We start from the raw sequence: 14,330 nt of genomic DNA, 5'->3' as shown, positions 1-14,330 counted from the left end.
GCTCGCCAGAAAGACAGAGAGAGACAGAGAAACAGAAAGTGAGAAATCACCCCCCAGGGGGGATGGCCACACCACAATCCCTTCTCCTCCATTCTCCTCTCGGAATCTTGGGCACACATGCACATGCGCCTGGCGTGACTTTAAGCCACCGGGTCCAGGACACGAACCACAGTCAACTACATGGGAGTCCAGCAACATAGCCATTATGCTAACTGCTGGTTCCAACACTGCTGCTTATTGAAAGCAGGATACAGAGCCCCTCCCAGGAGAACACAGAAGGATGGGTGCCTAGAGGCAGGGGCTGCCTTTGTTTGGGTCCTATCTACACCCTTGGGTGGCCTGAGCCAGGTCCACCCCTCAACCCCCTGGTGCCCTCTGGTTCTCCATCTGCCACTGTGCACTAGGGAGCCATGGCCAGGCCTCTGCTGCTATGGACTCCTCTGTGGCCTGCCTGGTCCCAGAAGGCACCCAGGGCTGCGCTGCCAGGTGGTGAGCACTTCAGAGGCAGGACAGTGTTGGCTACAAGCTGAATGGTGACCATCGGCAAGTCCAGAGCTGGGCTCTCACACATTGGGCTTATCTAGGGCCCACCAAACCTTTGAGGGGTGTCTTCTTATAACTCCCTTTTAATATTTAGGGAGACCGAAGCCCAGGGCGGTAAAGTCACTTGCCCATAGTCACACTAAAAGGTAGGGTCAGACTCTGAGTCTAGCCAAGTGGTTCCAGGGCTATGTTCTCAGCCACTCCCTATAGCTGCCATCTTTGTTACCCTGCCACCATCACCATCACCACCCCCATCACCACCACCATCCTTATCATCACCAGCACCATCATCACCATCACAATCATCGCTGACACCACCATGGTTGGCTGTGTCGCCTTCACCATCATGGGGAAAGTAACAGAATGGTAACCAGGCAAAGGGAGGAAATCTGAGCTGAGCTACTTGCCATCCATGCTAAGCCAACAAGAAATAGCCATAGCTCGGGAACCAGCAGTTAGCGTAATGGCTATGTCGCTGGACTCCCACATAGTCGACCGCGGTTCGTGTCCCGGACCCGGTGGCTTAAAACTCACGCTGGGCGCGTGTGCGTGCGTGCCCAAGAGCCCGAGAGGAGAATGGAGGAGAAGGGATTGCAGCGTGGCCATCCCCCCAGGGGGTGATTTCTCGCTTTCTGTCTCTATGTCTCTCTCTGTCTGGCGAGCGCACGCGCCCTACAGTGAAAAATCTCTCCAAAAAAAAAAAAAAAAAGAAAGAAATAGCCATAGCTCAAAAGAAAGGGGAAGTAGAGGGTTGGGAGACGGGCCATAGAAAGGGAAGGAGTCTGGGACCCCACACACCACTTGACCAGTTCTGATGGAGACGGAGACAGGGTTGTCAGGATGCCCACTTCAAAGATAAGGACCAGCAGTTAGCATAATGGCTATGTTGCTGGACTCTCGTGTATTTGATCACAGTTTGAGTCCTGGACCCGGTGGCTTAAACTCATGCCGGGTATGTGTGCATGCGTGCCCAAGATCCCAAGAGGAGAATGGAGGAGAAGGGATTGCAGCGTGGCCATCCCCCCAGGGGGTGATTTCTCGCTTTCTGTCTCTCTTTCTGGCGAGTGCCCGCGCACTATAGCAAAAACCTCTCAAAAAAAAAAAAAAAAAAAAAGATAAGGACACAGTGGCTCCATGGGAGCTGCCTCCTAACCTGGCCAGCCAGCTGGAGGCCATGGCACCTGGACTGTGCCCTGTTTACCCACAGCTCTGCACATCTGCACCCTGGGATACAAGGACATCTTCCTGGGAGATGACGTGGACAAGACATTCTGAGGCCAGCCTTCAGGGTGTGGGCACAGAGCTAGCCCTAGAGGGCAGGAGACTCCAGTTCTCCTCCCTGCTCATGTGTGATCTGGGCTGGGAACTCCTCATGGCGGTTGTTATTCTGCGACACGAGGATGCTCACCTGGGAGCCGGTGTCCTCAGAGATGCTATAGAAGCCTGGAGGGTGTTATGAGGTCAGGAGGCATTTGTCCCTCACCTCTAGGGGCCGAGATACTGGTGTCCAGAAGGATGTGTCCCTATAACATCCTGCGGGCTATGTGGCCTGGGGCAAGCTCCAGGATCTCTCTGAGCCCCTCACCTTTTCTGCTGCCAGGTATGTGGGACGCTGCAGACAATGGAGCTGAACATGAGGGCAGTGACGAAGGAGAAGAGGGCCAGGTAGATGAGCCCCTCGACGCCATCGTAGCAGAAGCCTGTCAGCGCCTGGACGTAGTCCTGAGACCAGGTGGGGATGAGACAGCAAGACCCACAGTGACGGGAGAAAACAGGGATAGGCCACGTGAGAAGAGACGTACAGGCCCTCGGGGGGCCATGCTGCCTTAACTGCCCCCCATGAGGCTTGCGGAGGAGCCTCTCCATCTGTTGTGAGCATCTGTTCTCCTGAGCAGACACCCATGCCCTTCCCTAGCAACTCCCCTCTGCACCACACCTCCCACTCTTCCCCTCCACCATCCTAGTTGTAATGCCCCCATGCCAGGCGTGCCTCTCACCAGGTGTAGGCTGCGGCAGTCCACCAGGGCAGTAAGGTGCTGCAGATTCACCTCCGTGCCATTCAGCACCTCCTGGACACGGAGCAGGGGATCCTGGGGGCAAGTATCACACAAGGTCAGTGCCGCCACCTCCTGGGAGCCCCTCAGGTCTTCCTTTACCCTCCAACCTGTCCCTGAGACCAACCTCAACCCTGAGGTCTCATGCAGGCTCCAAGGACCCTGGATCTTTGGAAATGGTTGACTCCAGAGTCTGTGTCATAGACTCTCAGGGCCTGCTGAGGACCGAGCAATGCCTGATCAATGTGGTTACTATGTGAAGAAAGACCTCCCTTGATTGTAATGGGAGGAACAGCAAACTGCCCACAGGTCTGCTGACACAGAACAGGGTCTGTCTTTAGAAACTACTTTCAGGGCCAGCCAGGTGGCGTGGTGGCTAAGGTGGCTGGATCCCACATGGCCAACTGCTGGTTCAACGGCTAGATCCAGTGGCTTTAAAAACATGTCAAGTGTGTGTGCATGCATGCCCAGAATCCTCAAAGAAGAAATGGAGGAGTGGGGATTGCAGTGTGACCATCCCCCATGGGGGGGTGCTTTCTCACTCTCCCAACTCCCCCCAGGCAATATACCCTCTAGCAAATTAAAGAAGAACGAGAAAGAAGGAAAAAGGAGAAGGAAGAAGGAGGAAGAAAAAGGAAGGGAGAGGGGGTGGGTGAGGGGGAGGAGGAAGAAGAGGAAGAAGAAGAGGAGGAGGAGAAGGAGGAGGAAGAAGAAGACGATGATGATGATGACTGTATTTTCAGAAAGTCAGTAAGGTAATATGCTCATATCTTAAGTGACAAATCAGGGTACCAGCAGTTAGCATAATGGCTATGTCACTGAACTCCCATGTAGTCAGCCGCAGTTCGAGTCCCGGACCCGGTGGCTTAAATTCATGCTGGGTGCGTGTGTATGCGTGCCCAAGATCCCGAGAGGAGAATGGTGGAGAAGGGATTGCAGCGTGGCCATACCCCCCGGGGGGTGATTTCTTGCTTTCTGTCCCTCTATCTCTTTCTGTCTTTCTGGTGAGTGCATGCGCCCTATAGCAAAAAACAAAACAATACAAAACAGTAGACAACCTCCCTGTGTGCAGTGAGCCTGATCTCAGTGCTCATGTAGGTGTGTGCATGCTTGTCCTCACACACATCTATCAGCCACCTCCGGCTCTATATTATGCATGGAGAAATGGCTACACAGCGACACTCATGACTTGACAAGGTCTTCTCTAGGTCAGTGACTGGACCCAATGCTGCCTCCTATAATACATGTCTTAAGGACTCTTACGATCCCCAAACAGATTTTAGGATAATAGAACTTACTGGTATGGGTTAAACTAAGGCCCCCAAAACATGTCTGCTGAAGCCCTGACCCCCAGTACCTGAGAATGTAACTGTATGTGGAGATAGGACCTTTAGAGCTGTAATTAAGGTTAAGTGAGGTCATACAGGTGGGCCCCAATCCAGTCTGATTGTCTTATGAAAAGAGGAGATTAGGACAGTCATGCACAGAGGAAAGACCACGTGAAGACAAAGGCCTGGAGGGTATGGGAGCTTGCCAGAGAGACAGAGAAGGTGAGAAAGCACCCCTCATCAGGGATAGTCATGCCACAATTCCTCCTCTAGTTCTCCTCTGGATGTTGGTTCACACACACACACCCTAGTGTCAAGTCACTGTGTCTAGAACTCAAATAGCCATGTGAGATCCAGCTGCCTTAACCACCACACCACTGGCTGCCTGAAAGAGAATTTTTTTTTTTTTTCATTTTTGCCATAGAGCAGTTGCACTCCCTGAAAAAAGTGCGAGAAAGAGATGACTATAGCACAATCCCTTCTCCTCCATTCTCTTGGGATTTTGGACATGCACACACATGCATCTGGCATGCTTTTCATACCACCGGATCTGGGCCTCGAACTGTGGTCATGTGAGAATCCGGAGCCTTAACCACTACTCACCTGCTAGACCCCGAAACGTAAAATTTTTAAAAAGTTGGGGGTCGGTAGGTGGTGTGGTGGTTAAGGGTGCTGGACTCCCACATGGTCAACCATGAACCCAGCAGTTTGCTTTCTTACTTTCCCTCTTTCTCTCTCTCACTGTCTTTCTCTGGTCAAAAAAAAAAAATTGTTTTTGAGAGATTTTCGCTATAGGGCACGTGCACTAGCCAGACAGACAGAGAGAGACATAGAGACAGAAAGTGAGAAATCACCCCCCAGGAGGGATGGTCACGCTGCAATCCCTTCTCATCCATTCTCCTCTCGGGATCTTGGGCACGCACGCACACGCGCCCGGCATGAGTTTTAAGCCACCAGGTCCAGGACATGAACTGTGGTCGACTACGTGGTAGTCCAGCAACATAGCCATTACATGCTGGTTCCCCTCTGGTCAAATTAAAATAATAAATAAATAAATAAATAAAGTTAAATAAGATAATTCTTAATTTTTTTTTTTTTTAAAGTAGCTTTCAGATGGCCTCTGTGATCCAGTGGCAATACATTGCTCAGGACAGGATGGATCCCCCATTGGACTGCTGTTCAAATCCCAGACCTGGACAGCCTGAGACATGCCAGGCACATGTACAGGTGCCGAGGGTCTGATGGGCTGGAGGACCAGAGGAGGGGCATCATATCATGGCTGGACCCTGTGGAAGGCGGGAGGGTACCGTGCTCTTTCACACACACTTATGTACTCTATCATGAATAAAATAAACTTTTATCATGAAAAAAATAACTTTAGTGTGTGCATATATGTATATACACACATATTTTTAAAACATCGTGTATATTTTTTTAAGAGAACCACCTGCTGCTTCCAAACGGAGTGTGATAGCCACAGTTGTACCCACATTGGTGCTTGTATCTCATTCCAGCACTGGAATGGTACACACAGGAGGGATCCCCATGGGTACACCAAATACCTCCAAAGATTCAGGTTTTTGTCAGAAGTATCGTAACATGTACTTATTTTATTTTATTATTTATTACTTGTTAGTTTGACCAGAGAGAGACAGAGAGGGTGAGAAAGCAAGCTGCCAGGTCCAGGACTTGAACCAGAGTCGACCATGTGGGAATCTAGCACGTTAACCACCACGCCACCTGCCCGTAACATGTATTTTAAAATGCAAATGCTCAGGACCCATAATCTACATGCACAGTCAATCACCTCAGATTTTCAGAATGCTCCCAGGGGTGCACCTCACCTCAAGAATAATTTTTTTGGGACCAGTAGTTGGCGTAATGGCTATGTCACTGGACTCCCACGTAGTCAACCATGGTTTGAGTCCTGGACCCAGTGGCTTAAACTCACACTGGGCGCTTGTGTACCCAAGATCTCGAGAGGAGGGATCAGCAGTTAGCGTAATGGCTATGTCACTGGACTCCCGCGTAGTCAATCACGGTTCAAGTCCTGGACCCGGCGGCTTAAACTCACGCCGGGCGCGCGTGCGTGCGTGCCCAAGATCCCGAGAGGAGAATGGAGGAGAAGGGATTGTGGCATGGCCATCCCCCCTGGGGGGTGATTTCTCACTTTCTGTCTCTCTGTCTCTCTGGCAAGTGCACGCACCCTATAGCAAAAACCTCTCTTAAAAAAAAAAAAAAATCCTGAGAGGAGAAGGAATAGCAGCATGGCCAACCTCCCTGGGGGGTGGTATCTCGCTTTCTGTCTCTCTCTGTCTTTCTAATGAGCACACGTGCTCTATAGCAAAAATCTCTCAAAAAATAAAAAAATTTAAAAAAGAACAATTTTTTTCAAAAAAGAATTATTTATTTACTTTAAATTTTGACCAGAGAGAAAGGGGGAAAGTGAGAAAGCAAGCTACCAGGTCTGGGACTCAAACCATGGTCAACCAAAGCCTTGGCCACCATGTCACCTGCCCACCCCTCAAGAATAGATTTTATATTGTTCCTTCATCTGTTTCCATTTTACCCATCTTTTTTAAGTGCCAGAAGGTGAAGGTGTTCACCAGAGTGAGACAGAGAGAGTGAGCGAGAGAGAGAGCACTCCCCAGTGGGGCGTGGTCATGCCATAATCCCTTCCCCTCCATTTCTCCATCCTGTCAGGATTCTGGACACACACACACACACGCACTAGCATGTTCTTCAAGCCATTGGGACCAGGACCCAAACTGCAGTTGGCCATATGGGATCTAGCTCCCTACGCACAGGGCCTAACTGGTACCCTACGGGGCTAGTCCTCAAATGATCCTCCTAATCCCCATTAGGCACCATCCTGGTGTCATCTCCGGATTAGCCCTGAGCTATGTTTACACCATGAATTTTTTTTATGCTGGGAAAAGGGAGGCCCTGCTGGCCCCACCACCCGCTAGCATCCCCTCACCTTGGTGGTGGGCTGCTCCCGCGGGACACTCCTCAGGAGCTCAGTCACGACATCGTGCATCTCCACCAGCGCCTTGTGGCTGCCCGACAGCTTCTGCACCACACAGAGGCGCTAGTTTAGTGGAAAGAGGCCACTCCACCTCTCCTTCCCTTAAGCCTTCCTTTCATGGGGCAGCCCAAGGTCTAGGTGGCCCGCAAGGTGTCCAGCCTATGAAGCCATAGCAGCTCTCGGCAAGCTGGTAGTGCCTGGCTCCACCCTACAGGACTGTTGGCACCCTTCCCTTGCTTACCGAGGCTGCCTACACCCCCAGAGACAAGATCCCCCAAGGTGGTAACCAACCCACTCCAGAAAGCACAGCCTGGCATCTTCAATGCAGACAGACTTCAGGACCCAAAGGTCATGCAATCACAGGAGGGACCAGTGGTGCTGACCCTTTCGTATCCCTCCACTAGGGCAACTGACTAGGCCTGGTTCTATAAGGCTCCTTTTCCCACACCTGCCTGAAGATTGAACAGCCCAAGGAATGACAGAGTCCCAGGGATATGGGGACATCAAGCAAGTTGGTCCAGAAGTCATGTATCCAGGGTAGCAGGTTGGTAACCCCAGGGGCAATGAGTGACGTCAGCATGGTGGTTACCAGCTGCTTTCCCACAGTTGCCATAGGCCTAGTGGGCTGTTAGCATCTGGGCATTGGGGGGCCCTCTCCCACACAGATCCACCCCCAACCTTATGCCCTGGCCAGCAGCCTTGGCCTCCCAGGACCAACCCAGGCTCTCACCTGCTGGAAGGGGTTGGCGGCATGGGGTGAGCAGGCCAGGTAGTACTGCAGGATGTCTGCGGAGAGATCAGGGTGGGTTGAGCAATGACAGCTGTCTGTGAGCCTGTACGTGTGTGCCTGTATGACTGTGTGGGTATGTCTGTATCTGTGTCTGCATGTGTGTATGAATGCATGCCTACATATCTATGCATGCATAAGTGTAAGTCTGTGAGTGTGTACCTGCATGCACGCGTGTGTCTGTGTGCATATAAGCACGTGTGCCTATGAGTAAAGGGAACTTCGAAAGGTTTATAGAAAAAACAGAATTGAAATACAAGTTTATCAAGGCCAGCAGGTGGCGTAGTGGTTAAAGCACTGGATTCCCACGTGGCTGATTATGGTTCAGGTCTCAGAGCCAGCACCTTGAAAATCATGCCAGGCACGTGCGCATGTGAACCCAAAATCCCAGGAAGAGAATAGAGGAGAAGAGAGAGCAGTGTGGCCATCCTCCCTTGTGGGGTGATTTCTCGTTTTCCTTCTACCAGTCTCTCTCTTTCAGGAGAGCGCACGGGCCCTGTGGCCACTAGGTTCAGGACTCGAACCATGGTTGGCCACATGGGAGTGTCCAGCATCTTAACCAGCATGCCACTTGCTGGTCCCCATGCATAGTTTCTTTATGACACATATTTCCCATGAACTTTTGAAGACCGCCTTGTATATCTGTGCGTGCACGTGCATGTGTCTGTACATATGCATGATTCAAATTTGTGTGTGTGTGCACATGTCTGAGTCTGCATGTACATGCATGAGTGTGAGGTGAGTCATGACCTCCAGGGAGACCAGGGCCAGTGGTTAGACCCTTCCATTCTCAGCCATGTCCCTGCAGTGGACGCATCTCCCCCAGCGCCTTGTGGCTGCCCGACAGCTTCTGCACCACACAGAGGCGCTAGTTTAGTGGAAAGAGGCCACTCCACCTCTCCTTCCCTTAAGCCTTCCTTTCATGGGGCAGCCCAAGGTCTAGGTGGCCCGCAAGGTGTCCAGCCTATGAAGCCATAGCAGCTCTCGGCAAGCTGGTAGTGCCTGGCTCCACCCTACAGGACTGTTGGCACCCTTCCCTTGCTTACCGAGGCTGCCTACACCCCCAGAGACAAGATCCCCCAAGGTGGTAACCAACCCACTCCAGAAAGCACAGCCTGGCATCTTCAATGCAGACAGACTTCAGGACCCAAAGGTCATGCAATCACAGGAGGGACCAGTGGTGCTGACCCTTTCGTATCCCTCCACTAGGGCAACTGACTAGGCCTGGTTCTATAAGGCTCCTTTTCCCACACCTGCCTGAAGATTGAACAGCCCAAGGAATGACAGAGTCCCAGGGATATGGGGACATCAAGCAAGTTGGTCCAGAAGTCATGTATCCAGGGTAGCAGGTTGGTAACCCCAGGGGCAATGAGTGACGTCAGCATGGTGGTTACCAGCTGCTTTCCCACAGTTGCCATAGGCCTAGTGGGCTGTTAGCATCTGGGCATTGGGGGGCCCTCTCCCACACAGATCCACCCCCAACCTTATGCCCTGGCCAGCAGCCTTGGCCTCCCAGGACCAACCCAGGCTCTCACCTGCTGGAAGGGGTTGGCGGCATGGGGTGAGCAGGCCAGGTAGTACTGCAGGATGTCTGCGGAGAGATCAGGGTGGGTTGAGCAATGACAGCTGTCTGTGAGCCTGTACGTGTGTGCCTGTATGACTGTGTGGGTATGTCTGTATCTGTGTCTGCATGTGTGTATGAATGCATGCCTACATATCTATGCATGCATAAGTGTAAGTCTGTGAGTGTGTACCTGCATGCACGCGTGTGTCTGTGTGCATATAAGCACGTGTGCCTATGAGTAAAGGGAACTTCGAAAGGTTTATAGAAAAAACAGAATTGAAATACAAGTTTATCAAGGCCAGCAGGTGGCGTAGTGGTTAAAGCACTGGATTCCCACGTGGCTGATTATGGTTCAGGTCTCAGAGCCAGCACCTTGAAAATCATGCCAGGCACGTGCGCATGTGAACCCAAAATCCCAGGAAGAGAATAGAGGAGAAGAGAGAGCAGTGTGGCCATCCTCCCTTGTGGGGTGATTTCTCGTTTTCCTTCTACCAGTCTCTCTCTTTCAGGAGAGCGCACGGGCCCTGTGGCCACTAGGTTCAGGACTCGAACCATGGTTGGCCACATGGGAGTGTCCAGCATCTTAACCAGCATGCCACTTGCTGGTCCCCATGCATAGTTTCTTTATGACACATATTTCCCATGAACTTTTGAAGACCGCCTTGTATATCTGTGCGTGCACGTGCATGTGTCTGTACATATGCATGATGCAAATGTGTGTGTGTGTGCACATGTCTGAGTCTGCATGTACATGCATGAGTGTGAGGTGAGTCATGACCTCCAGGGAGACCAGGGCCAGTGGTTAGACCCTTCCATTCTCAGCCATGTCCCTGCAGTGGACAACATCCTTGGGAGTGAGCCTTGGTCCTGCCTTACTCTGCAGCAGTGGACAGAGCAGTGGGGTGGGGAAGGAGGCAGAAGTCCACCCTGGGCAAACATCCAACCCCTCTGTGCCTGTCCCTTCACAGGTCATTTAGACAGAATGACAGCACTAAGGTCAGTGCATCACCTAAGAAAGGAGAGGACACAGCCTGGAGGTCCCACCTGGGCTTGGGCTGTAAGTAGCCTATTTGTGTCATTCACATTAAAATGTGTGGTAAGTCAGTGCCAACATTTAAAGGTGGGAAAAATTTACCTACAATTCTGACTTTCCAGCGTCTCTTGAAAAGCCTGGAAGACCCAAGCACAGCTGGAGCCAAGTGAGGTGGCCCTGGATCCTGCCTGCCTGTCCCTGGCTGCCCACCCACTTCATAGTGTCACTGCTTTGGAGCATGGGGGCCCCTTTCTCAGGGCTGCTGTGCAGGAGGGGGAGGGGGCCAGAGCCTGGCCTGCACACCTGCCCCTTGCCAGGGTTCAACCTTCTGAACTCTCTACAAGTTTAGTTCTTCCAATAAAACTTATTATACAAAAAAAGTTTGTAAAGTTGAAAAATAAAACTACTTAGAAACGTCAGGAAGCACTAGGCTTCAATTTAGCCACCTGGAAAATGGAGCGAACATGGCTACCCATGCTGGCCTTCTGGGAGGGGCTGTCTGGCCCATAAGCAGGCGCTCACGTGAGCTTACTTACTTGTGGCTGGGGACTGCCTGTGTTTGCTGAGGTCCTGAAACTTTGAACAGTGGGGACCTGGAGATGCCAGGCTGATGGAACAAAGACTGAGGACGGTGGCAGGGGCTGTGGTCACAAGCTCTGCCAGCCCCCAGCAGAGAGCATGCCTACCTTTTACCCCTGAGGACAAGATGAGTATGGACCAGAAGACCCTCCCTCCTGGGGCTCCCCAGGCTTCACTGGCTCCTTAAACAAAATGAGTTGAGAAACCAGCCTACATGCTAAACCTGTGGCTTTGGTGGACAAAGGGTATCAGAGCAGTCCCTGATAGGTGACTGTCACCAACGCCCATCCCTGCAGGGACAGCCCTCTATTTTCTATTAAGGCATGTGCAATAATGGGGGAACCAGAAGCTTAGCAGTCTCCAGTCCTGGTCACACCCCAAATCCCAGACTTCCACATTCACCTTCCTTCCTAACACTCAATGTGCACTGCAAACTTGGCCAAACCTTCCTACCCCTGGGCCCCCAACCCCAGATCCACTCTCCCACCCCCACTTCCAACTTAGTTCAGGGCCCCTGCAACAAGGAGCTGCTTGGACCAGGGACCCAAATGCCTTCTCAATTCTGACTAATCCAGTGAATTGAAAATTCCTGTTTATTCCACCTTCAAAGCACGTCCTGTCCATTTCTTGCCCCATTTACTCAAGCCATTGCTGTCTCCACTGTCCGCTGACTGCAGAAATTCAATAGCTTCGCCTGACCCCTTCTTGTCACTCTAGCTGCCTGAAGCAGCTTTAAAAAAGACCTTCAATCGTGGACCATGCCTCTCCCCTGGTTCCTTCCTTCCAATGACTCCCCACTAGAAAAAAGCCCAAACTCCCAAAGACTAGACCGTGGCCAGCCCACTGGCCACCCCATCTGCTACGCTCCCAACTGGTCTCTCTCCTGTCTTGCAAATACACCAGGGCCACTTGCTGTCTCAGGGCCTTTGTACAAGGTCTAGCTCAACTTTAATGCCACTTGTTTGGCAGCCCTTCTCTCTCTGAAGCAGCCCCACTGTCACCCCTCTCCAGGTGGCTGGTCTCATAAGTTCTCCGCAGAGCCTTCTACATGGGCAAAGTGGTCCTGTGTGTGCACTTGCTTCCTGGTTGGGGCCCTGCCTCCCTGAGGACCAAAGGCAGGAGGCCTCAGCCTCCTTCACCTCGTTCTCCCAGCTCAGTCTCACAGGAAGCTGGCTCTGCTGTGGCGACAGACTCACCTCCGCTCAGCACTGAGTGCTCCTCCACCATCTTGGTCACATAGGTGTCTGGGTCCACACAGAAGTCACTGGAACCCTGGGGTGGGCATGGGCAAGGAAGATAGGGTGATTGAGCTGGGCCTCAGAGGGAAGCTGGGCCCACCCTCAGTTCTCAGTGGGCAGAATCTGAGCCCAAGGTCTGCCTTCAGCTCAGGAAGCGGAGTGTGAGTCTGGGGAACAGGGACACACTGTGAACCCATGCATAAGCCTCCACCCCTCCTGAGACCCAGTGTCCTAGGGGAAGATGACTGTGGCCCTTCCCCATGCCTAGGCCCAGCAGACAGGGATTGTGAGTTCCCTCTGCAACTCACCACGGATGCAGCCAGCTCCAAGCCCAGTGCGCCCCAGCTGATGACCAGGGCCAGGACCCCCAGCAGGCAGACCCTTGGGGCAAAGAGAGCTGGTCAGCCGCCCCAAGCTGGGGGGAAGGGCATGCCACCCACAAAGAGGTAGACTGAAGGGCCAGGTCAAAGGCACATCTGGAGATCAGCCCACACAGGAGCCAGCACCCCCTAAGACCCAGCACCCAGACAGATTCTCCTCTTGGCTGGTAGAGGGCTCAGGAGTAGGGAGTGCGGACCTCTGGTTGCTAGAAGGCCATGTGGCTTACCAGGCCTCACCCTTCCTGTCCCCTGGCCTCCCTCTTCAGTAGACAATGTTCTCTGCTCTCGTTCTGGCCTCTGCGATCCACACTGAGGCCCAAAGGGCCTGTTGACATCGGACTAGGCCTACCTGTGCTCAAACCCCACAGGGGCACTAATGCCGACAGGGTTCCTGCCTGTGGGGCTGGCCCCTCCCTCAGCTGAGGCCTGACCCTAATACCTCCCTCTGGCTCCCTCCTGTCCAGCCATACAGGTCTCCCCATAGCTCCATGCACACCTCACTACAGGCCACTAAATGCCCTCCCTCCTGTGTCCAAGCATCCCTCCCTCCCTTGGCAGAGTGTGTACATGACAGACTGTTCTGTCCATCTCCCCACTCCAGGGTACCTCCACCTCGACACATGGCAGTTTGACTCATCCACATCTCCTAGCCTGTGAGCAATATGTGGCCAGGGGATGCAGTGGCCAAGTGGGAGCCAGGACATGGCTGTGCAGCTACTCTGTGAGGGACATGGCAACTCTGTGGATTATCTGTTACTATCTCATCTTTTAGATGGGGAGACCGAAGCTCGATGGCCACCTGCCCAAGGTCACCAGCCTAGTGAGCAGCAGAGAATCCAGGTGGCCAAAGCCAATGATAGAGAGGGAGGAAGAAAGTTCTAGACTGACGACCCAGGCAAGTCCCTCAGGTCTCTGGGGTGCAAGTGTCACACATGCAGACTCTCTGAGGGAGGAGCACAACAGAAAAACAAGACCTGGATGGGGACAAATGTTCCTGGGACACTGGCCACAGGGTACAGGCATGGGCACCTCAGAGCAGGCCTTCTCCACCAGAAGCCACCCTTGGGATGAACAGCTGGTGAGGGTCTCACTGGGGTCCCACCGCAGACCCTGTGGCTGGGATCCGCAGATTACGGAGAGTAGTTGGGAAGAAATGGTGCTACTGATGTCTTGCACCATCCCTCTGTCCCATGGGCCTACCTCCCACTCACACTCACCCGACCAGGATGCCCTTGGAGCTGCGGATGAGGCCGACCAGCACCAGGAGGCAGATGATGACATCCAGAAGCAGCAGGCCCAGGTAGCCCAGCCATCTGAGGACACACCAGGGGTTTGGGCCAAGGGATGGGGCAGAGTGTAGGGGGAGGGGGTCAGGGAGCAGGCAGAGCTAGTCAACAGCCTGGTACCCAGAAGAGGCATCTGCAGGCAGCTCTGGAACATGGGGACCAGGTTGGTTCTAGAAAAAGATGGCCACCTGGGAGCTTCCCACCACTGCCAGGGACCTCCAGTGGCCTGGCCACCCCCCAGAAGCACTTAGGGATTAGGTGCTGAGACTAGCCCACGGAGGGTGATGCTTCACTCAGGTGCAGTAGGCCTGGGTAGGCCAGCAGGAAAGGGCTTGGCCGCACCTGTACCAGTCGTAGAGATCGACCTGCTCTGCTAGCACCTCCAGCGACACGGCAGGATTCCTCCAAAAGGGGATGGCAGCTGTGTAGCTCAGCAGTGTCTCGAGCAGGCCCTGCAGCCGCTGGACAGCCCGGAGGGGCTCTGGCCGGCCAGGCCGGTGCAGCTCCCCG

The 14,330-nt window shown here is 53.1% G+C and overlaps 1 protein-coding gene across 1 annotated transcript in view; it reads right to left on the bottom strand.

Moving 5' to 3' along the window:
- TTYH3 (tweety family member 3) overlaps positions 1-14,330 on the bottom strand; it is a 37,485-nt gene that overhangs the window by 5,477 nt on the left and 17,678 nt on the right. The window contains exons 6-13 of the mRNA XM_006167899.2: positions 14,163-14,313; positions 13,752-13,847; positions 12,463-12,535; positions 12,113-12,188; positions 9,276-9,331; positions 6,906-6,998; positions 2,541-2,633; positions 2,129-2,265 (exon numbers count right to left, since the gene is read on the bottom strand). Coding sequence (XP_006167961.1) covers positions 2,129-2,265; positions 2,541-2,633; positions 6,906-6,998; positions 9,276-9,331; positions 12,113-12,188; positions 12,463-12,535; positions 13,752-13,847; positions 14,163-14,313 — 775 coding nt within the window. The remainder of the gene's footprint in view (positions 1-2,128; positions 2,266-2,540; positions 2,634-6,905; positions 6,999-9,275; positions 9,332-12,112; positions 12,189-12,462; positions 12,536-13,751; positions 13,848-14,162; positions 14,314-14,330) is intronic.

This window comes from Tupaia chinensis, unplaced genomic scaffold (assembly GCF_000334495.1).
Source record: "Tupaia chinensis unplaced genomic scaffold, TupChi_1.0 Scaffold145208_1, whole genome shotgun sequence".
Lineage (NCBI taxonomy): Eukaryota > Metazoa > Chordata > Mammalia > Scandentia > Tupaiidae > Tupaia > Tupaia belangeri.
The sequence above is the reverse complement of the archived record's forward strand: the minus strand, read 5'-3'. Positions and strand labels throughout refer to the sequence as shown.